The sequence below is a fragment of the Melospiza georgiana genome, chromosome 13 (assembly GCF_028018845.1).
Source record: "Melospiza georgiana isolate bMelGeo1 chromosome 13, bMelGeo1.pri, whole genome shotgun sequence".
In the NCBI taxonomy this organism is placed as follows: domain Eukaryota; kingdom Metazoa; phylum Chordata; class Aves; order Passeriformes; family Passerellidae; genus Melospiza; species Melospiza georgiana.
In genome coordinates this window covers 19,845,509-19,868,709 of record NC_080442.1, presented here as the reverse complement: position 1 = coordinate 19,868,709, position 23,201 = coordinate 19,845,509, and the positions used below count along the sequence as shown (strand labels likewise).

The 23,201-nt window shown below is 58.1% G+C and overlaps 1 protein-coding gene across 7 annotated transcripts in view; it reads left to right on the top strand.

Annotated features, from left to right (window-relative positions):
- Nucleotides 1–22,035, top strand: part of TLE3 (TLE family member 3, transcriptional corepressor) — a 29,341-nt gene extending 7,306 nt beyond the window's left edge. Inside the window, exons 6-21 of one of the 7 annotated variants that reach the window (XM_058033188.1) lie at nt 3,669–3,731; nt 4,161–4,235; nt 10,063–10,264; nt 12,085–12,101; nt 13,949–14,068; nt 14,470–14,520; nt 14,635–14,790; nt 14,877–15,009; nt 15,456–15,637; nt 16,222–16,298; nt 16,451–16,700; nt 17,387–17,634; nt 18,472–18,619; nt 19,202–19,352; nt 20,190–20,266; nt 20,744–22,035. In XM_058033188.1, coding sequence (XP_057889171.1) covers nt 3,669–3,731; nt 4,161–4,235; nt 10,063–10,264; nt 12,085–12,101; nt 13,949–14,068; nt 14,470–14,520; nt 14,635–14,790; nt 14,877–15,009; nt 15,456–15,637; nt 16,222–16,298; nt 16,451–16,700; nt 17,387–17,634; nt 18,472–18,619; nt 19,202–19,352; nt 20,190–20,266; nt 20,744–20,851 — 2,058 coding nt within the window. In that variant the 3' untranslated portion in view covers nt 20,852–22,035. Of the gene's footprint in view, nt 1–3,668; nt 3,732–4,160; nt 4,266–10,059; nt 10,265–12,084; nt 12,102–13,948; nt 14,069–14,469; nt 14,521–14,634; nt 14,791–14,876; nt 15,010–15,455; nt 15,653–16,221; nt 16,299–16,450; nt 16,701–17,386; nt 17,635–18,471; nt 18,620–19,201; nt 19,353–20,189; nt 20,267–20,743 lie in introns of all 7 variants that reach the window. The other 6 variants (XM_058033186.1, XM_058033187.1, XM_058033185.1 and 3 more) reach the window with 6 other exon arrangements.
- Nucleotides 22,036–23,201: the final 1,166 nt, after the last annotated feature.

Below are 23,201 nucleotides of genomic sequence, written 5' to 3'. Positions count from 1 at the left end.
TTTTGAACTCCCTCTGCCCCATCCAGGTGTAGGGGTGGGAGTGCAGGAGCTGCGGGGCCCAGCCAGCCCCAGCTATTTAACACCGAGCTGCCGCCTCTCCCAGGCGGTGCCAGCAGCAGCTCCCCGTGTCCCCGAGTGCCTGGGATGCTGCTGGTGGCTCTGGCCGCTTGGAGAGCAGGTGACAGGAGCCTCCTTTGGGGCTGAGCGGTGCCGTGTTGATTTATCACCGGTGCAGATGTTTTCTCTGGTTTCGCTGACGCCCCACGCCGGGAGGCTCCGGGCAGGGAGCAGGGCACATTCCTGGCAGGGGCACGCGGCGAGGGAGGGGGATTAGCTGGGATTGCGGCTCCTCCCGGCTCCTTGCCCTTTTTAACAGCCAGGAGGTGTTTGGGAGCCTCTCCCGTGCCCCCTCCTCGCTCTGGCCCGCCCTGGTCCAGGGAGGATGCAGGGCAGCCAGTGGAAGGGGATGCGGAGCTGGGATTGCCATGGCAACCCGCGGCGGGGATGGAGCTTTCCTTGGCAGGAGCAGCTGAGGTGGGGCTCGGGGCTCTGGGCAAGGTGATGGGTGAGCCCTCGGAAGGGGAAGCCCTGCCCTGTTCCCAGTGTTCCAGAGAATCCCCTTCCCTCCCAGTTCAAGTTTTAATGGGGACAACTGGAGTTTAATGTGCCAGGGAATGGGAAGAGGGAAAGTCAGCAAATATTTGAAGATGATTGAATCTCGTGTTCACAGGAAACCTGACGGTTGTAAACATAATGTTTTGGACATCCAATATCTCTGTGCCCGATCCCACGTGGGGAAGTCTCTTTCTGTGTGGAACGGGGAGTTTGGCTTCACGTCTCGCTTGGAAATTTTGCATTTAGAGGTGGAAGCATCACGTGTGCTGCTGGTGTGGGGAAAACCCAGCTCCTTCCCTTCCTGCTCCATGGAATCAGCCTGGCTGGATGCTGTGTTGTTCCAGGGTGCAGCCGAGGGAGGCTGGCTGGTGTTGTCCCCTGGAACATGGATCAGATTTGTTCTAGAACCCGGGAGCTGCCAGGGCAGAGCTCCTGGAGCTGCACTCGCTGCATCCCAATCCAAGGGCTGGAGCTGGAGGAATAAATCTTTAATGCAGCTGCAGCTAAATATAATCTGATCAAAGTGCCAGTGCCAAAGAGCCTGGAAGGAGCTTTTCCCATGGCAGGGCACGGCGGTGGCACCGCGGGGGCTGGTGGCACTCGTGGTGCCAGCCTGGCTGCTCAGCCACGGCGCCAGGGCTGGGCTGGGTTTGGCACTTGGAGCTTGCAGCCCGGGTGTTGTGGGAGTGTTGGGTGCTGCCAACGCTGTGCTGGCCCGAGCCTGGGGATGGGGTCACCGTGGCAGTGTCCCTGCAGTGATGGGACACAGGGAGTGGCCTCTCTGTGCCAAGGGCAGGGACAGGCAGGATCCTGGGAAGGGGGCTGGGACACTGGTGCCTGTGACTGCCCCGTTCCTGGAAGAGTCCAAAGCCAGGTCCGAGCAGTCTGGGCTCCTAGAAGGTGCAGGGAGTGGAACTGGATGAGCTTTGAAGTCCCATCTGAGCAAACTGTTCCCGGGGACCATGATCCCTGGCTGCCTGCTGGATCCGTGCATCCTCACGCTCGGGGCCACGATGATCCCACTGACTGGTGGCTGTGGCCAGGGTACCTGAGTCCAAGCCGTGGTCACTTCCAGCCGTCCCTGCCTTGGCACGGTGTGCCAGCACGCTCCCTGCCTCTGGAATTGCTAAGAAAAGCATCAGGTGTAACCCAATCACCGGGAGTGCTTCTGGAGAACAGGATGGCCAGGAGCGTTCCTGTGGCTTTGCAGCCCACGGGGAGCTCTCTGGGGACCCCTTGGAGCAGGACCCGGGGTCTGTGGGGCTGTTCCCTCTCTGGGGGTGGCTCCAGGCTGGGGCAGGTCAGGATTTTCCTGGTGTCTCCTTGCTTACGGTGCTGCTGGGAACGTTGATGGTGCTTGTTGTGCTGCTCGTGCGGCAGGAGCAGTGACACCCAGCAAGGACTTGGTGTCCATTGGGATTTCACCCCCAAATTAGCATATTTGGAGCGCTCAAGAGCAGGTGGAGCTGAGCGCTCCTTTGGTTTGGCTGGGCTTAGACCCCAGAGGTTCTGTAGGAGCTGAGCTGTGTGATCCGCAGGGTGGATTTGGGGTGATGTGGGGAGCACAGGGCTTTGGGAGCGGGGCTGGCTGTCCTGGGAAGGAGCTCCCTGCCAGCAGGAGGCCGGAGCTCTCCCGGCTAATCGCTCGTGCTGTTGATAAGGAGCTGCCGGGGCTGGCGGAAGGAATTTCGGGGCGTTTGATTCCCCGCCAGCGCTCGGCCCCGGCCATTGTTGTGGCGCTGCATCCTCGCGGCCGCTGCGCCGTGTTTGACTTGGAGCTGGAGCTGTTTTCACAGCTGCCTCGGCCAGGAGCAGCCTGGGTTAACCCCTGGGAGCCAGGACACGGCCGTCCTGCTGGGAACGTCCCTGGGCTGGGACACGGCCATCCCACTGGGAACATCCATGGGCTGGGACACGGCCATCCCACTGGGAGCATCCCTGGAGAGGGACACGGCCATCCCACTGGGAGCATCCCTGGAGAGGGACACGGCCATCCCACTGGGAGCATCCCTGGGCTGGGACACGGCCATCCCACTGGGAGCATCCCTGGAGAGGGACACGGCCATCCCACTGGGAGCATCCCTGGAGAGGGACACGGCCATCCCACTGGGAGCATCCCTGGAGAGGGACACGGCCATCCCACTGGGAGCATCCCTGGGCTGGGACACGGCCATCCCGCTGGGAGCATCCCTGGGCTGGGACACAGCCGTCCCACTGGGAGCATCCCTGGAAGCTCCCACAGAGATAATTCCTAAGAAAGCATCGGGTGCACCCCAATCTCCAGAAGTGTTTCTGGAGAACAGGATGGCCAGGAACATTCTTGTGGCTTTGCAGCCCATGGGGAGCTCTCTAGGGACCCCTTGGAGCAGGACCCAGAGCTCTGGAGTCTGTGGGGCTGTTCCCTCCATGCTGGGGCAGATCAGGATTTTCCTGGTGTCTCCATTCCCTGGTGCCACCGGGGATGTTGGTGGTGCTTGTTGTGTTGTTTGTGTAGCAGGAGCAGCGTGTCCCAGCCGTCCCCAGCAAGGGCTGGGTGTCCTTTGGGGTTTTTCCCCCAGTTTAGCCCCATCAGGGTGCAGCTGGCAGGCGTTGGTGCATCCAGGGCTGTTTCCAGAGCAGGATGTGAGGCTGGCAGAGGGAATGCCACCCATGGGCAGGGAGCAGAGCCAAGCGGGAGGACAAGGAGGGGCCACCAAACCCTGGATTTCCTGGGATGCAGCAGCTGCTCCCAGAGGGACCCTGGCTGTTGACTCAAAGCCAGGGCAGGCCAGGCTGGTGTGACACTGCCAGGACACTCGTCCTGTGATGGGAAGGGCATGGAGGTGTCCCTGGGCTGGGGAGCTTGAGGGGACAGGGAGAGGGGACAGAAAAGGGGTTTTGGAAAGGGACAGGGAGAGGATCAGTGGCAGGGGACAGAGAGAGGGGATTTTGGGAGGGGCTTTTTGGGAAGGGACAGGCAGGGGACACAGCTCTGCTGCCAGGAAGCCTCGTGGCACCCGTGGGAGGCTGCTGCCGGGTGCTGACTGCTGCTTTTCCTTCTTCCCTTTTTTCAGACAGAAATTGCTAAAAGACTGAACACGATTTTAGCCCAGATCATGCCTTTTCTGTCACAAGAGGTAAGTGAGGACTTTTTCCACACCCTCTTTGAGGGGGTGCAGCTTCTCCCAGGGGTTTTCCCTCCCTCGCAGGCAGTGCTGGGTGGGGGTTGGATGTGAGAAATGGGATTTAAATCCTGCCTGAATGCTGGAGAACCTTTGGGATGGGCAGAGCTGGGCCCTGCAGGGGCTCTGCTCAGCCTGGGGGCCTGCACTGAGCCCAAAAGGCTGCGAGGGGCTTCTCCTTTTCCCTGAGGAACTGGGAGATGCTCCTGGGCTGCTGCACACAAAATGGGGCAAAAAATGAGGGGGAAATGGGGCAAAAAATTAGGGGAAAACGGGCAAAAAAATTAGGATAAAAATGGGAAAAATAGGGCCCAAAAGCAGGTGAACCATGCCGGGGAGTCCTGCCCCTGGGCTGTGGCTGACCCAGGCCCTGTGTCCCCGCAGCACCAACAGCAGGTGGCCCAGGCTGTTGAACGTGCCAAGCAAGTGACAATGACGGAGTTGAATGCTATCATCGGGGTACGTGGACTTCCCAATCTGCCTCTCACCGTGTGTATTCCCCTTTTATTCCTATCATTTACCATATCCAGAGGCAACCCTGCGCTCAGGAGGGCACCCGGGGCGGCTCCCAGACCCCAGCCATCCCAGAACCCCAAAAGTGCCCCAATCCCAGAGCTCCTGGCTGTCCCAGAACCCCAAAAGTGCCCCAATCCCAGAGCTCCTGGCTGTCCCAAAACCCCAAAAGTGCCCCAGTCCCAGAGCTTCTGGCTGTCCCAGAGCCCCAAAACTGCCCCGATCTGGCCCCCATCAGGACAGCTGCTCCCTGGCAGCTCCAGATTGCAGGGGGATGTTCCTGGGGGGATTTGGGGTGGGAGCCTCCCCAGCCCCTGAGGCCAGGCTTGTCTCTGCAGGGCTGTTGGTGTGCAATGTGCTGTGCCCTCGGCAGAGTTGTTGTTCCATGCATTGACCCTTTCCCCGCACAGATTGAGGGGTTCTGATTGAGAATTAACAATTCTGATCGTTTCTGTACCTGCTGTCACTGCCTTGGTCCTGCAGCAAACCCCGGGACATCGAATTCCCCATCCACGTCCTGGGCAGGTGGCTCCAGAGCTCATCTGGCTTTGTTTCCCAGGAAATACTGATTTATAATTATTTGTATTTTTTGATAACGATTTACACTTTGTAGGCTTCAAGGATCTTTGTAATTCTCTGTGTCTAACTTGCTCTTCCATCCATTTTCCTGTGTTGTATGGGTGTCACCCGCTGCGGGATCGTGCCCTGGGCTCCTGCAGTTTTTGGGAATGAGGAAGCAGCTGGAGCCCTCATGGTGGGGCTGGTGCCACTTGGGAAGTGCCCCAGGGATGGCAGCTGAGTTTTGGGGTGACACTGCACCCTCGTGCTGCTGCTCACCCAGTCAGGGTGGGCTGGGGATGGAGAGGAGCTGCTGCAAGTGGCAGATACTGGAGTTCAGTTAAGGTGGATGAGGAGCCTGTGACCCCCATTCCCTGGATAATTGCTTGCCCGGGTCACAGCGAGGCCCTGCTGTCATTAACAGCCAGCCCAGCCCTGTAATCACCTCCCTGACGAGGAATCACTGGCATCTCCCCTGGGCTGGCCCAGCAGGGAGGGACACGCTGCTGCTCACCGGTCCCACGGCCTCCCCTGGCTTGGCCAGACATGGGGAGTGGGTTTGGGTGCTGGCTCTGTGCTCCTGCACCTGCTGCAGGGCAGAAAACCCAGAGGATTTTGCCATTTTGCCTCCCCTCTGTGCAGGCAGTGGTTGGTAGCTGTAGGGTTGCTGCTGGCAGGAGGGGATGGTGACTCCCTGGCTTTCAGAGATGGTTCCAGGCTCATCCCAGAGCATGGCACTGGTTCGGGTGGAGGATTTGTGCCCACAAAGACACAAAATCCACAGGATTTGGGGTTTTTCCCCTCCCCTCTGTGCATGGAGTGGTTTGTTACTGCAGGGTTGCTGCAGGCAGGAGGGGATGGTGATTCCACAGTTTGAGGGGATGGTGATTCCTTGGCCTCCCATGGTTTTTGGAGATGGTTCCAGGCTCCTCCTGGAGCATGGGGCTGATTTGGGTGGCAGCTCCAGCCCAAATCCCCAAAATGCAGAGGATTTGGTGTTTTGCCCTGCCCTCAGCAGGTTGTTTTTGTAGGGCTGCCCACATGGACACATCCCTGGCTCGGATTGCTCAGCACTGGGGTGTCCCGGTGTCCCCACTGTCCCCAGCCTGCCCCAACACCCCAGTGCAGATGCTACAGCACCCAAACTCCCCCCCAAACGGTGCAAAGCTCCTTTTTTGCCCCTTTTGAGGTCAAGATCTGTTAATTTTATGCATCTGGGCCATTGTCTCTCAGCTCCTGCGCTCGAGGCTGGGCTGAAATGGAGCCTTGATTTGGTTGTAGCCCTGGAAATGATTAAACTCCGTCACTAAATTTAACGCCGGCGCTGAACTGAAGTGCTGAACCATTAAATCGGGAACAAAGGCATGGAGCGTGATGGACATAATCCAATTAAAGCCACTCCACCAGCAGACACTCCCTGCCAGCCTTGCTCCCAAATTTGGAGCCTCTTCCCATGTCCCCATCTCTGCGTGACACCGCTGAGGAGCTCCGAGGGCGCTGCCCCGGGCTGGGTGTGCAGGGATTGCTATCTGGGATTGATATCTGGGATTGCTGTCCCTCCCCATCCCCTGTTTCCTGGGACTCTGGGGACATCACTCCCTGCTGGGGTCCTGCCAGCACAGGAGGAGCCCAAACTGCTGCTGGAATTCAGCTGGAGCCCCAGGGCAGCACCCTGAGGGATCTGATTGTGGATGGGCTCAGTGACTCCATGGTCCTGGAATGCTGCTCCAAACCTTGTCCTTGTGTGTCCAGCAGGACCTCATCCCTGGGCAGGGGGATTTGGGGTTCCCAAAGAGCCTCCCCATGCCTGGGATGCTGCAGGAAGCCCTCACCCCGTGGTGCTGTTGGAACCCAGCATTTCCAGTGATGGGATAAGGGATGGGATGGGCCCTTTCCAGCAGGGGACACTGGGGACAGGCAGGAGCTCTGTGCCACCGGTGCCAGGTGGGCTGTGTGCCCCCTCTGGGAGCCTCCAGGACGTGGTTCCAGAGGGATGTGCAGGAAGGATGGTGCACTGGGAGCCTGGAATTCTGCAGCACCACCCCAGGATGAACCCCAGGCTGCTTGGCTCCTCGCCCTGCTCTCCTTGCCATGGAATGACGTGCCTGGGACACGGATGGAGCTCTGCAGCCCTGCTTTGGGACCTTGGCTAGCCCAGGACACGGGGATGAGGCTTCAGGACATCCCACAGGGATTCTGCTCTCGCTGCCAGAGGGGAGGAAACCAAACCCACCTGGAGATGTTGCTGTGTCCAGCGAGGGGCTGTTCCTCACCGAGCCCGTGGATGGATTTACCTGTGAAGAAATCCCAGTTTGTTCTTCTCTGCTGGAGCAGCTCCAGGTGCTGATTCTTGTCCCCACGGTGCTGCTGCCTCGCTCCTGGTGGGGCTGTGCTGTGCCCTGGGCTGCTCCAGGGCTGGAATTGCCATCCACACCTTGGGAATTGGAGTGCTGCTGTTCCACCAGGCCGCGTCCCTTTTTTTGGGTGGAAAGCTGCTGGGATGAGTTACAGCCTGCAGATGTTTGTGGAAGCTGGAGATGGCTGAGGATAAACCAGTGGATCTTGGTGTGTTCCAGGGATGGGATATGGAAATACCAATGGAGAGCTCCCAGGAGAGCAGTGTGGGAATGTTGGAGGTGCTGGAAAACCACCCGGGGCCGTTCTCTGGGATGCTGCTCTGCTACAATGGCCCTGCCTCTCCCTCAGATGGGTGGAAATGCTGTGAAATGGGGATTGGGAAGAGCCCCAGGGATCTGTTCCGTTTGTTTTGGTGCCAGAGGATTGATCCTGGCACTGAGGGACCGACCTCGTGCCCCTCATGCCCAGCTCTGCTCCGTGTTTGGGGACACTGTGGAATGTCCGTCCTGAGGATGCTTCCCATCCTGCTGGCAGAACCAGTCCTGCTTTGGAAGGCTCAGGGATTTATGGATTTCTGCAGCAGAGGCCAGTGGCCTTCTCCGTGTGGCTCCTGCTGCAGCTGGGATATCAGAGCTGCTTCCGTGGATCTGCTGTGCCTGGGGCTGCCCTCAGCTCCCACCTGGAGTCTTCTTCTGCATGGGGATTTCCCTCTCCATCCCAGAGCAGCTCTGGAAGGGGTGGGTGACCCAGCCAGGGCCTGCTCCATCTGCTGTGTCCATGGAGTGGGACAGGACGTCACCTTCTGCTGCCCAAAATGGGTCCTTGCATCGGGAACGGGTCAGGGCTGTTCCCCCAAAACTTGGAGTTAATGTGGGGATACTTACCATGGAATCATGGAATGGTTTGGGGTTAAAGCCCCCCCAGTGCCACCCCTGCCGTGGCAGGGACACCTCCCACTGTCCCAGGCTGCTCCAAGCCCCAGTGTCCAACGTGGCCTGGGGCACTGCCAGGGATCCAGGGGCACCTGGGTGCACCTTCTGCAGCTCTGGGCAAGATGTGCTGGAAATTTCCTTGATGGAATTGGTGGGAACACGGATGGAGCCCTGCATCCCTGGGGTGTTGTTTTGGGGATCCCTCCATCCCCGGAGGTGTTTTTGGTGTTCCTGGGGGTGTCCATTGGGCTGGCCCTTGTGCCAGCAGGTCCTGCTGTCCATCCCTGCCCCTCAGAGTGCCCTGGGACAAATCCTGATCCAGGCTGGTTGTGGGCACCTGGGGGGGCTCTGCTGCAGCCCGGGTGTCCCCTCACTCTGGGTGTCCCCAGCCCGTGATTCCCGTTGTGCTCAGATGCCCAAATGCGATTTCCCTGGGATGCTGCAGGAGGGGCTGTGGGTGCAGGCAGGAGGGTCCCAGGCAGGAGCAGCAGCTCCAGGACCCTCCTGGCTGCACCAGGGCAGGCCTGGGGGCTCTCTGAAGTGGCTCCTTGGATCCCAGCTGGTTTTCCTCCAGGACTGTGTGTGAAGCAGGGAGTGTGTCTGGTTTTCCCTTCTCTCCCCAGAGCTGCAGTTCAGCTTTTCCCAGCTCAGCTGCAGCAGGCAGTGGATCTCCATGGCTGGGGGAGTGCTGGGATGGACGGGATTCACTCCCAAAAATCCCCTGGGAGCAGCTGGGAGCCCTGAGCCATCCTGGCTGGGCTGCAGCTCCAGGGAATGTGGGGGGTTATATCCAACCCCACTGTGGGAATGGGGGATCCCTGCAGGATTTCTGGTTTCAGAAGGGGCTGGGAGCAGCAGGGTCCTGGGATGGGACCAGGCCATTGTGTGGAGTTCTGCTCCTGACCAAATGGGCAGAACTTCCCTGTGCTGAGCTGCCTGGGAGGCTCCTGCCTGCTGGAATTTCCTCCCTCTGACTGGTTTAGCTGCTGCCCTCCAGCCATGGTGTATCTCTGCCTTTTGGGTGGGATCCCTGGGGGGGGGTTCTATCCTTTTTACTGCTGGAGTAGCCAAACTAACCATGTCCTTGGGGATGAGCATTCCGGGAACGCAGGATTGTCCTGGGAAGAGGGCTGTGTGTGCTCTGCCACGGGCTGTGCTGTGTCCTGGGGACATCCCTGGGCACCTCTGCCCTCTTGCTAAGCCCTGGGGACATCCCTGGGTGGCTCTGCCCTCCTGCTAACCACATGGATCATCCCTGGGCACCTGTGCCTCCTGCTAAGGCCTGGGGACACCCCTGGGCACCTCTGTCCCCCTGCTAAGGCCTGGGTACATCCCTGGGCCCCTGTGCCCTCCTGCTAAGGCCTGGGTACATCCCTGTGCCCTCCTGGTAAGGCCTGGGTACATCCCTGGGCACCTGTGCCTCCTGCTGAGGCCTGGGGACACCCCTGTGCCCTCCTGGTAAGGCCTGGGTACATCCCTGGGCACCTGTGCCCTCCTGGTAAGGCCTGGGTACATCCCTGGGCACCTGTGCCCTCCTGGTAAGGCCTGGGTACATCCCTGTGCCCTCCTGGTAAGGCCTGGGTACATCCCTGGGCCCCCGTGCCCTCCTGCTAAGGCCTGGGGACATCCCTGGGCCCCTGTGCCCTCCTGCTAAGGCCTGGGGATACCCCTGGGCCCCTGTGCCCTCCTGCTAAGGCCTGGGTACATCCCTGTGCCCTCCTGGTAAGGCCTGGGGATACCCCTGGGCCCCTGTGCCCTCCTGCTGAGGCCTGGGTACATCCCTGGGCCCCCGTGCCCTCCTGCTAACGGGGCTTCTCCTTGCAGGCATGCGGCGGGGCGGCTCCCGGTGCGTCCCATCGCGGAGCACCCCTTCCATCCCCCCCGTCCCGTTCCCCCCCAGCTCACCGGTGCTCTCGTTGCAGCAGCAGCAGCTCCAGGCCCAGCACCTGTCCCACGCCGCCCACGGCCCCCCGGTGCAGCTGCCGCCGCACCCGTCGGGGCTGCAGCCGCCCGGCATCCCGCCCGTCACCGGCACCAGCTCGGGGCTGCTGGCCCTCGGCGCCCTGGGCAGCCAGGCACACCTGGCCGTCAAGGACGAGAAGAACCACCACGACCTGGACCACAGAGGTGAGGAGGGGGATGCTGTTCCTGCAGTCACAGCCATGGGGTGAGGGGGTTGGAAGGGAGGGGAAGGTTAAACGTGACACCGGGGGGGCTCCGAGCTGGGTTGAGGCAAAGGGAAAATTTTCCAGAGTAGAAATCCGTTTTGATTTAGGTGAAATCTTTGAGTCTGTACTTAAAAAACGTAGCTGTGTAGCCTGAGTGCAAGGCCTAGGCTCAGGGATGCTGATTCAGTGAAGGACAGAGATGGAGGAGGGGGAGACAGAGGGTGATAGAGACAGAGGGACCGCTGTGAGAGCAGGCCAGCCTGACCCAGGAATTCTTTCTGATAAAGAACTAGCAGCAAATGTCACGCAAAATTCATAAAAATGAATATGTATGACCCCATTGTGAAATTGCATGTATATGTATTTGAGAGGGGGATAAAAAGGGGCCTGAAGTTCCCAGGGGTACACGTGTCATTTTAGGGGAACGATTCCCACATGCCTCCAGCACTGTAGTAAACATACCGGCTTTACAACTTCCACAAAGCTGTGGAGTTTTGGTTATCTCCACAAAACAGGGTTTGGACACTCAGGGATCCAGCTGCTCTGGGCACCCTGTGCCAGGGTCTCACCACCCTCACAAGGGACAATTAATTCCCAATATCCCACCCAAATCTCCACTTCTCCACTATGAAGCCATTTCTGGTCTCCTGTCCCTTGTCCCAGTCCTATTGTTGAGAATAGGGCTGTAGAGATGAGGTGAATGAGAAGGTGGCCCTGCTGTGAGGTTGGCTTGTCCCAGTCCCTCTCCAGCTCTCCTGGAGCCCCTTTAGGCCCTGCAAGGGGCTCTGAGCTCTCCGTGGAGCCTTCTCTTCTCCAGGTGAACATTCCCAGCTCTCCTAGCCCTTGGAGTAGCTCTGTGCCCTCCTCAGGAGTTGCTCCAGTTCCCTCAGATGTTGGGGGATCACCTAGGTCATGTCGTGACTCATTTCCCACCACCCCATCCCTCGGGTCAGCTGCCTTCAGATCATGGGATTGCCCTCTTAGGGATGCAGAATTCCCTTAAAATGATGCTCAGCCTTTGGTGGAGCCCAGCTGCAATTCCTGTGCTGTGCCTTGATGGGAAAGCAGCCTTCACCGTCCTCCTCTTCCTCCTCCTCTCCCTCACGGTGAGGGATCCAGCTCTGTGCAGCAGGAGCTTGGTGCTTTTTCCCATTATTTGGGATCTGAGCATTTGTTAGCAGATGGAAGGATCTGTGGATCCGGCTGCAAACCAGGATTGTCCTGGCAGATCCCCCTGCCCACCAGCACAGGAGGGGTTGGGATATTTCCACTCTCCCATTGCAGGGCAGGTTCCCACAGCCCCTCCGAGCTGTTGGGCTCTGCTGGGGGATTCGGGGTGGAAAAAGAGCAGTGAGACAGAGCTGTGGGTAGCAGTGCTCCCGCTCCATTCCTTCTCCTGCACGGGTTCAGAGTGCAGAGATCCCAGGGGAAATGGGCAGTTTGGGTACAGAGGAAGGGCTGAACCACCTCCTGCCTGTGGAGCTGTGACTCCAGGGACAGACACCTGGGGCTGCTGCCTTTCCCTCTGCATCCAGGGCATTTCCAGCTGTGTTTGGCCAGATAAATCACATGGACAAAAAGGGCAGGAGTTGGTTGGGAGAGATGGATGGAGGGTGATTCTAAAGCTGGAGAGAGCCCAGACAGGGCTGGAGTTTAAGGGTTTAAGAGCACGAGGAGGTTCTAGGTTTATTTTTCTGGTTTAAGGCTTATCCTAACTTGCTTTATTTTCCTGTCTCTGTTTTGGCTGTGCCCTCCCCCGTGCCCTGGCATCTCCTGAAGAGCGAGACTCAAGTGCAGTAAGTGCCATTCCTTCCTTTTGCTCCCACTTTCTGCTGGCTGAGTTTTATTTATCCCTTAAAAACCCACCTGGTGGCTGGGAGCTGCAGGGCTGCCTTTGGCACAGGTCTTATTAAATAATAAACCAGGCAATAAAATCCCTCATCCTGCCTGGAAGAGCTGTGCTGGGGTGAGAGGAGTCACCTTCTCCGTGGTGGCGGTTTGGAAATGTGATTTAAATCCCTTTGCTTGTGGCAAAGAACATCAGGAAATTCCATCATTTAGGCTGAGTGAGTGTGGTCAGACCAGATCCCTTGGGTGGTCAGGGGAGCTGCTTCATTCCTGATCATTCCCCCATAACCTGGGATGAGGTTGGTTATTTCTCCAAACTATGCAGGACTTGGAAGCTCAAGCAGCTCCCAACCAGGGAAATCCCTGGATTTTGGAGCCACCTCGGAGGCTGCCCTTGGGATGGGTTCCCTGGGAGCAGGGAGTGCTGCTCTTGGGATGGAGAGGATGTGGAGGGAGGCAGGAGCCAGGTGGAAGCCGCCCTGCTCCTGGAATGGGGCTGAGCCAGCACCTCCCAGCCCAGTGTCAGGGAAAATGGGACATCGGGAGGAATTCCTCCATGGAAAGGGCTGTGAAACGTGGGAAGGGGCAGCACAGGGAGGCTCTGCAGGTGTCCAAGCAGGGCCTGGCCGTGTCCCTGAGCTCTCTGTGCTGCTGGTGAGGTGGGGCCGGGTCCAGGTGGGGCTGGGCCGTGCCGGAGCTCGTTCCCCAGCGCAGCGTTCCGTGTGAAAAGCTGCCAGGACACAAAGGGCGGCCGAGCTGCGGCTTGGCAGTGATTTCCTGCCAGCCCCGAGCCCACAAACGGCCCTTTGGAGAGCGGGGAAGGGAAGTGCTCTGCAAGGGGGGAGGCAGAGGGGAATTGGGCATCATTAACCCGCTCCTGGGGCGGGCAGGGGGCCGTCGGAGCCGGGCAGCTTCCCAATCCATAAACGGCGAGCCGGGGTATTCCCCGTGGAGGTTTAATGTGTGCGATAATCAGCGTTAGTCATTCATATTTTCCCCAGCCTTTGCCTGTGCAATAAAAAATATTTAGTTCCTTGGCGGCGGGCCAGGAGCGGGGCTGAATGGATCGATGCCTCTAAATGCCTGACATGATTCTCTGGGAGCTGCGAGGGTTTTCAGCATGACTGCCTGGGAAGAAAGAGCTCCGTGTTATCCAAAGCTGCTTAGTGGGGACCGAGGAGAAACATGAACTGCTTTGGTTCTCCCTTTCAGCAGGGGAAGAAAGGCGGGCACGGCTCGGGAGCGGCGGGGCTGGCAGGCTGGGGGAGCAGGGAATGTGCAGGGAGAGAGCAGGGATGGAGCAGGGAATGAGCAGGGATGGAGCAGGGAATGTGCAGGGAGAGAGCAGGGATGGAGCAGGCAATGTGCAGGGAGAGAGGAGGGATGGATCCTACTGATCCCAGGGACTGAGGGGAGAGGGAGAGAATGGGGATGGATCCTGCTGCTCCCAGGGACTGGGGAGAGGGAATGTGCAGGATCAGGGCCAGGCATCCTCCTTGTTGTGCTGCTGTGTTTTCCTTCATTGTTCCCTGGGAATGCTGGCGTCTCCCAGGCTTCTATAAACAACCTTCTCCTGCATTTTCCTGCTATTGCAGCAAAGGAGCTCAGGTGTCCCTGGGCATCCTCACAGCATTCCCAGTGCTCCCAGCAAGGCTGATGTTGAGCTGTCCCCTGTGGATCTGGATCCTGTGGCATGGGGGGACCAGGGGGTCTCATCCCTGCCGGGACAGGGCTGTGCTGCTGGTGGAGCCTCGTTTCCTTCTGTTCCCCTTCAAAGCTTCTCCCATCCCCACAGAATAATTCCGTGTCCCCCTCGGAGAGCCTGCGGGCCAGCGAGAAGCACCGGAGCTCCACAGACTACAGCATCGACTCCAAGAAGAGGAAAGCGGAGGAGAAGGACAGCATGAGCCGATATGTGAGTGACAGGGACAGCTCTGAGGCCACGGGGACACCTGGGGCAGCACCTGGGGGCAGAAAGCGGGATTGGGGTGGTGCTTTCCTGCTGTGATGTGGGTCAGCTGGGACAGAGAACCGTGGCATCATTCAGGCTGTAAAAGGCCTTGGAGACCATGGTGTCCTACCGCCCCCCAGCATTGTCAAGGCCATCATAATCCACGTCCCCAAGTGCCACATCCACTCCCCTGGCTGACTGCACCCTGCCTGGGGCAGCCCCTTCCAACACCTGACCACCTTTTCCACGGAAGAATTTCCCCTGATCCCCAGCCCAAGTGTCCTGCTGCTGTTGGGGGTGGTTTGGCTCCTCAGGGCAGTAGTTCTTGGAGCTCTCTGCAGGGTGTGACACACTTTGTGTTCCAGGACAGCGATGGTGACAAGAGCGATGACCTGGTGGTCGATGTCTCCAATGAGGTGAGCTCTGGGTTTGGCATGCGGGAGGTGACCGGCCTCAAGGGGAAGCCAGGAGGGAAGGAGGGAGCCCTTCCTTCCCCCTGTGGCAATTCCAAGGCTTTTCCCCCCTCCCAGGACCCTGCCACCCCCCGGGTGAGCCCGGCCCATTCGCCCCCGGAGAACGGCCTGGACAAAGCGCGCGGGCTGAAGAAGGGCGACGCTCCCAACAGCCCGGCCTCGGTGGCCTCCTCCAGCAGCACTCCCTCCTCCAAGACCAAGGACCTGGGCCACGTACGTCCCCTCTGGGGTGCCGGGGGCAGGCTGTGGCTCCCAGCAGCTGGAGCTCACCCCTCCTTCTCCGTCCCTTCTCCCCGCAGAACGACAAATCCTCCACGCCCGGCCTCAAGTCCAACACTCCGACGCCCAGGAACGACGCTCCCACCCCGGGCACCAGCAGCACCCCGGGGCTGCGGCCCATGCCCGGCAAACCCAGCGGCATGGACCCCCTGGGTGGGTACCAGTGTCACTGCAGTGTCACCAGTGTCCCCAGCACAGCTTGGGCTTGTCCCTGTCCACAGAGAGCAGCAGCTCTGGGGGGGATTGCATTTATGGGGAGTCAGGTTTATGGGGGACCTAATCCAATGGGGTGGGGAGGGAGGTCTGGTCATGGAGTGAGCAGTGTTGGGATGAGGGGACACAGCCTCAAGCTGTGCTAGAGGAAGTTCAGGTTGGACATCAGGAGGAATTTCTTTGAGAAAGAGGTGCCCAGGAAGAGGTGGTGGAGAGCCCATCCCTGGAGGTGTCAAGGGAATCCTGGGATGTGGCGCTCAGTGCTCTGGGATGGGAGGAAGGTGGCGTTGGGCCAGGGATTGGGCTCGGCGGTGTTGGGTTTTTCTGTGGCTGTGCTCTGTTCCCTGCCCCTGTCCCCAGCCCTGACCGTGTCCCCGCTCTCACAGCCTCGGCCCTGCGGACGCCCATCTCCATCGCGGGCTCGTACGCGGCGCCCTTTGCCATGATGGGGCACCACGAGATGAACGGGTCCCTGACGAGCCCCGGCGCCTACGCGGGGCTGCACAACCTCCCCCCGCAGATGAGCGCGGCCGCCGCCGCCGCCGCTGCCTACGGCCGGTCGCCAATGGTGAGCTTTGGAGCTGTACGTAGCACTTTTAGCTCCTTTCTCGCTGGGGGGAGGCCTGGGGGGGCTCCTGGGGGCTGGGAGGCTGGGGCTGCTCCTCAGAGCCAGCTGTGATTTGGATTGAAGGGTGGGGATGGAGATGCTTCTTCATGGGGTGATGTGCATGTGCCCTTGGTTGGGGTTTCTCCTTCCCCTTCCTTGGCCCCTTATCCCATTCCTCAACCCCCTTCCCATTCCTCTCACTAAACTCCTCTTTTAAGGCAGAACAAGGAGTCAAACATTGCCATTAAAGCAGAGACTGGGGTCTCTGCCATTAAAGCAGTGATTGGGGTTTCTACCCTCAGGGTGCCAGGCACAAGGTGGTTGATCCCATCCCCAGGGGCTTGGGAACAACACAGGGAGGAGGAAGCGTGTCTCACCTGGTTCTTGCAGACCCCTTTGGCTGGTTCCCCTTCCTGCCAGGGGGAAATGCCAATCAGCTTTGAGCAGCAGGGGAAGAGCAGGAGCTGCCCAGCGTCCCCAGGGGTCATGGATGGGAAGCTGTGTGGCATTCCCGGCCTCACCTGTGTCCGTGCATCTCTTGGCAGGTCGGGTTTGACCCTCACCCACCCATGCGAGCCCCAGGCCTGCCCTCCAGCCTGGCGTCCATCCCCGGAGGGAAACCGTAAGTCCCGCTTGGATTTCTGTGGGCTCGGAGGGGACGAGCGGCCGGGAGGGAGACGAGGGCAGCCTTCACCCGGGGCTGGCACCGTGAGCACGGCGTGACAGCCCCAGGAGCCCCGTCCCTGGCGCTGAGCCCCTCTCCCACCCCGGCAGGGCGTACTCGTTCCACGTGAGCGCGGACGGGCAGATGCAGCCGGTGCCGTTCCCGCACGACGCGCTGGCGGGGCCGGGCATCCCGCGGCACGCGCGGCAGATCAACACGCTGAGCCACGGCGAGGTGGTGTGCGCCGTCACCATCAGCAACCCCACCCGCCACGTCTACACCGGCGGCAAGGGCTGCGTCAAGATCTGGGACATCAGCCAGCCCGGCAGCAAGAGCCCCATCTCACAGCTGGACTGCCTGGTGAGGGCTGCAGCCCCCGTCACCACTGTGTACCCTGTCCCCACTCACCTCTGATGCTGTTAATCATCTTTGCCCCAGTAACACCAACAGCTCTTCCCCACATTGCCATCTATGTTTCCTTTTTACCCCCACTGCCCTCCCTTTCTTCTTCCCCACTTAACATCCTGTTGCTCTTTCCCATTGCCAACTCCTTGTCTTCTGTTATTGTCTTATTCCTCTTCTCGTTATCTCTCTTTCTACCTTTAAATTTCGCTTTTCCTCTTTCCCCATCAACGTCCCTTTTCCTCTTTCCCCATCAGCATCCCTGCTCTTCTCCCCATCAATGTCCCTTTTTCTCTCTCCACATCAGCATCCCTTTTATGCTTTCCCCATCAAACGTCCCTTTTCCTCAAATGTCCCTTTTCCTCTTTCCTCATCAACAACGTCCCTTTTCCTCTTTCCCCATCAGCATCCCTGTTCCTCTTCTCCCTATCAACGTCCCTTTTCCCCTTCTCCCCATCAACGTCCCTTTTCCTCTTAGCTAATGAAATATGCCTTTTCCTCTTTCCCCATCAAACGTCCCTTTTCCTCTTTCCCCACCAACATCCCTTTTGCTCTTTTCCCACCGCCTTGCGCTCCCTTTCCTCTTCCCTCTCCACACCCCTTTTCCTCTTCCTTTTGTCCCTGACGGTCCCTTGTGTCCCCAGAACAGGGATAACTACATCCGCTCCTGCAAGCTGCTGCCGGACGGCCGCACGCTGATCGTGGGGGGCGAGGCCAGCACGCTGACCATCTGGGACCTGGCGTCGCCCACGCCGCGCATCAAGGCCGAGCTGACGTCCTCGGCGCCCGCCTGCTACGCGCTGGCCATCAGCCCCGACGCCAAGGTGTGCTTCTCGTGCTGCAGCGACGGCAACATCGCCGTCTGGGACCTGCACAACCAGACCCTCGTCAGGTGAGCCCCGGCGGGTCCTGCTGCTCGGGGTCCGGGGGTAGGATGGGGTGGGAAGGACCTTGAAGGTTGTTTTTATCCCGTCACGCTCCTTTTTGTCTTCTGTCGGTGTTCCTGTTCCCTTTCCTCTTTCCCTGCAATGCTCCTTTTCTTCTGTTTTTGCCAGTGTTCCTTTACCCCTTCCTCCAGAACGTCCCTTTTCCTCTTCCTTTTGTCAGTGTCCCTTTTCCTCTTCCTTCCATCAATGTCTCTTTCCCTCTTCTTTTTCTCAACATCTCTTTTCCTTTTGTCAGTTTTCCCTTTGTCAGTGTCCCTTTTCCTCTTCCATCAACGTCCCTTTTCCCTTTGTCAGTGTCCCGCTTCCTTTTCTTTTGTCAACATCCCTTTTCCTCTACCTTCCATCAGTGTCTCTTTTCCTCTTTCCCCACCCCATTGCCCTCTCTTTCCTCTTCTTTCCGTCACGGTCCCTTTCCCTTTTCCCCCCCATCAATGTCCCTTTCCTCTTTTTCTTGGGCAAAACCACTTTCCACTATCCCAGGTTGCTCCAAGCCCCGTCCAACCTGGCCTTAAACTTCCAGGGACAGGGAGTCCCCCACCCTCTCAGGGTGGAAGCCAGGAACACCCTCTGGTGATGCTGCACCATCTCCTGCTGCTCATCCCTAAACCAGCCCAGTCCTTGGCCAGGCTGGTGCTCCTCAGCTCACCATGTTCCTGGATGGATTTTCAGAAATACTTGTTGTGGACGAGCCACAAAAACATCATCTGAGCACCTTAAATGCAGCTCTGTGCCCTTTCTAGCACTGCCCTTGCAGGATTCCATGATTTTTTTCTGCTCCCAAGGCAATTCCAAGGGCACACGGACGGGGCCAGCTGCATAGACATCTCGCACGATGGTACGAAGCTGTGGACAGGGGGCCTGGACAACACGGTGCGCTCCTGGGACCTGCGGGAAGGGCGGCAGCTGCAGCAGCACGACTTCACCTCCCAGGTGGGCAGGGGAAGGGGGTACAGGGGTACAGGGGGCAGGGATCCGTCCCCATGGGAAACAGAGGGTCCTGGAAGAGCCTTTTCCTGCTGGCAAAACGGCCCTGGGAGCTCCGAGCGTGGCTGTTCCCACTGGTTTCGGGGTGGCCCGGGAATGCTGGGGCTGCCTGGATCTGGTGCCAGCTCCTCTTTTCCATCCTTGCAGGATGAGGCTGCTTTTGAGGAAGCAGCTGTTTTCATGGGATACCTGTGGGTGTAACAGGGTTCTCTGGGTGCCCTTGGGTGGGATGAGAGCAGGGATCAGAGATCAGGATCCTGCCTCCTCCCAGCAGAGCCTGATCCAGAGGGGCGGAGCTGGGACCTCGTGTCCCATTGGCAAGGGCAGCAGTATCCATGGGGATGGAGCCGTCCCAGCCCAGGGATCTGCCTCTCCCCACCTGCTCCATCCGTCTGGGGCTGGCCAGCAGCTCCAGCAGATCCCAGAATGGTTGGGCTGGGAGAGGCACCTTGAGGATCTCTCATCCCACCCTTCTGTAGGGGGCCAGGAATTCCCGCTGATCTCCCCATATCCCACTTCCACCCGCAGATCTTCTCCCTGGGATACTGCCCGACGGGCGAGTGGCTGGCGGTGGGCATGGAGAGCAGCAACGTGGAGGTGCTGCACCACACCAAGCCCGACAAGTACCAGCTGCACCTGCACGAGAGCTGCGTGCTCTCCCTCAAATTCGCCTACTGCGGTGAGCAGCAGGGCAGGGACGGGCGCCCTGCAGTCCTGGGCTGGGCTGGGCTGGGTTGGGAGAGACCTTAAAGCTCATCCCTGGGGCACCTCCCACCTGACCCCACCCCACGACATCCTCATGGATGGGGATCGTGGAATCATGGAATGTTTGTGGTTGGAAGGAACCTTAAATTGGGACACCTCTCACCATCCCAGGGTGCTCCAAGCCCCATCCAGCCTGGCCATGGACACTTCCAGGGATGGGGAACAGGGATGGCCATGAACTGCAGGAAGGGACCATGCTCAATGCAGCTAGAGGGGCTGAGCATGAATGTTTCCAGCAGGATCCATCCCATGGATGCTGCACTTGGGGTTTATTCCCATAAACCCATCCCAGCTGTGGTGGGGGTTATTCCTATAAACCCATCCTGGTTTTGGCAGGGCTTATTCCCTGGGTTATTCCCATAAACCCATCCTTGCTGTGGTGGGGGTTATTCCTGTAAACTCATCTTAGTTTTGGCAGGGTCTATTCTCATAAACCCATCCTGGTTTTGGCAGGGTTATTCCCACGATCCCATCCTGGTTTTGGCAGGGTTTATTCCAATAAACCCATCCTGGTTTTGGCAGGGTTATTCCCATAAACCCACTCTGGTTTTGGCTGCAGCCAGCCATGGAGCACCACTGGAGGTGGGAAGCAGCACTTGGATTGTCCCAGCAGAGTAGGGCTGGGCAGGGAACCTCCAGGTTTCCCTATTTCTCCCAAATCTCTGGGCTCAGACAGACTTGAGGGGGCAGGGCAGGGTTGGGGAGGTGGCACCAGCAGGGTTCAGCTGCTGATCCCAAATTCCCAACGCAGGGAAGTGGTTTGTGAGCACTGGGAAGGACAACCTGCTCAACGCCTGGAGGACGCCCTACGGAGCCAGCATCTTCCAGGTGGGAGAGCCTGGGAAGGGCACAGGGTGGGGGCTGCTCCCAGGTTCCCGTTCCTGGAGAGGGAATGGGGCTCCTTTGGCATGGCCAGGTTGGTGTCAGGGTGCGGGGTGATGGTGGGATGCTGCTGGGAGCATGGAGCATCCATCCCACCCTCCTGGGTTGTTTCTCTCCCCAACCCTGCTGGGTTCTCTCTCTGTCCCACCCTGCTGGGTTCTCTCTCTGTCCCATCCTGCTGGGTTCTGTCTGTCCCACCCTCCTGGGTTCTCTCTGTCTGTCCCACCCTGCTGGGTTCTCTCTGTCCCCAACCCTGCTGGGTTTTCTCTCCTACCCTGATGGGTTTTCTGTCTCCCATCCTGCTGGGTTTTCTCTCTCTCACCCTCCTGGGTTTTCTCTCTCTATCCCACCTTGCTGGATGCTCTGTTCCACCCTGCTGGGCTCTGTCTCCCACCCTGATGGTTTCTCTCCTGCTGTTCCCAGTCCAAGGAATCCTCGTCCGTGCTGAGCTGTGACATCTCAGCGGATGACAAGTACATCGTCACGGGCTCTGGGGACAAGAAGGCCACGGTGTACGAGGTCATCTACTGATGCTGGGACGTGCAGCCCTCGGAAAGCTCCGGGAACGCCCAGGGGAGGCCCCGGGCCGGCCCAGCTCCGCCCGGCACCACCCGCCACACTCGGATTTATTTGGAGATCTGCAACAACTCTGGCACACATGGAAGCCCTAAACGGATTTTTATTTGGTTTTAAGGTTTTGGGGTTCCTTTTGATGATTTTTTTTTTTTTTTTTTTTTTTTTTTTTTGGTTTTCCGGTTCTTTCCGTCTGGCTTTGGTGGCACTATAAAGGACTCCTTTTTTTTATTGGGACTTTTTTTTTGTGCATCCTGCATAAGACTTGTGAAAAATGTAAATACTGGACTAGGAAATAGCGTGGGAAGGGGGGACCCTCCCAGTACACTTAGTTGTGTATTTTTGTCTGCTGTAATTGTATTCCACTGATGGTTTTTGGTGGTGGCAATTTTATTCTGGGGGTTTTTTTGGTTGGTTTTTTTTTTTTTTTGTTTTTTTTTTTTGTTTTGTTTTTTGGGGGTTTTTCCCCCCTTTTCCTTCCCCCCTCCGGAAGCGTCCGTGGGGACTTTGCCATCCAGGCTGAGCAGAGATGTCCACTGGTGAAAAGTTGTTCCTCCTGTCGTGCGTCGTGTGTTAGTGATGGTGGGGAATCGCTCGGATCCTCAGCTACTGACGGGACATCAACACAATCACCTTGGGGTTTGTTTTTTATAGATGGATTTATGGATTTATCCTTTTTTTTTTTTTTTTTTTTTCCGTGCTTGGATGTTTGAAGAAAAGGGGAAGCCCACGCAAGCCCTTCTTGGTCTTCGGACAGAAGCAAATGAGGAGTGATTTCAAAGAAAGCTTAGAAAATTCAGCTCAGGGAGCCACGAAAGATAATAGCAAACTTATGTGTTTTGTATTCAAATGAAAGTAAAGAATTAGAATTGATAACCTTGAAAAAAAAAAAAGACAAAAAAAAATACAGTTTTTTTTAAAAGCGAAAAGTTTACTAACAAGTAGGGTTTGTGTGTGGTGGGGGGCTGTTTGTGGTCCTTGTGGGCTTTATGGTCTTGTGTCTTCTGGTTTTATGGAGCAACTCCCTCCCCCCACAGGCCTTTTGTACTAAAGGGTTCCAAAAAGGACAAAAAAAAAACAAAAAAAAGACAAAAAAAAGCAAAACGAAGACCTAACGGGAAAATAAAAGTATTTGTGTAGCAGAAGTGCTCACCTGTATCGTAGCACACGGCAGAGGATTTTTATACCACATTTTTATGGATTATTTTTGGCGAGTTGGATCTGGTCCAAAAGGTAAAAGAAAACAAATGTGTTTTTTTTGTTGAGGGGTTGAGGGGAGAATGGTTTGGAGAGGGGGGAGAGGAGGATGGAGAGGTGGGACCTGGAACTGCAGCCCTCCCAGGAGCCCCCATCCCTTCCCATCCCTCCGGCGCTCCCAGGGCGGGCAGAGGAGCTGGGGAGGAGGAGCAGAGCTCTCCTGCTGTTCCTCTCTGGTGTTCCCATCACCGTGAGAGGGTTCCCAGCTGACCTGGGGGAATGTTCCAGACCGGGGGTGGCTGCGTGAGAGAGGGTGGGATCAGTTTGGGGCACTGGTGATCCAAGAAGGGAAACGTTCTCTAAAGCTGCTTTTAGGGAAAGGCATTTTAGGGTGATTTGGCTGAGATTAACCACTCCCCTGGGACCAGCAGAGCCTTGGAGGGGTCCAGGGGTGTTTTGGGGTCGGTTTTTGGGATTGTGGGGGCAGCTCTGCCCCTCTCTGCCCCCTGGCCCTGGGCACGGCATTCCCGGCTCCGCACGGATGGGGCTGTGCTGGGAAGGGCTGGGGGGCTCTGCCCTGTGCCCAGGGCCCCCCTGGCATGGGCCACCCCCAGCTCGTGTCCCCCAGGCTCCCTTTAGGGCCCTGCAGCTCGGATTTTCCCCCCCGGAATGGCAGGAGTGAAATGCAGGAATTGCGTGTCCGGAGCCGCCCGGAGCCAGGCTCTCAACTTCACACCAAAGTATGTAGCAGAATCTGTACAGCTGTTAATAACTACCACTGGTTTTTGTAAAAAAGGGCCAAAAAGAGAAAAAAAAAAAAAAAAAAGAATAAAAAGTCAATGTACTGAAGCTCTACCGCAAGCAAAGTGTCTCTAAACCCTCTGATCCATGGAATTTCACTGAGGGGTGGGAAAGGCAGGAGAGGGGAGGGTTGGGGGGCACAGGACAGCCCTGACAGGCCCCCCTGAGTTTGGGGGTGATGCTGGAGGTGGGATGGAGCCCAGGATGGATGGGAGGAATTCCCAGCCCTCGGCATCTCCCCCGTGCCATGGGATCCCAAAGCCCATCCCTCCCTTTCTGGCCCTTTGCTCCTGCCGGGATTTTGGGATGC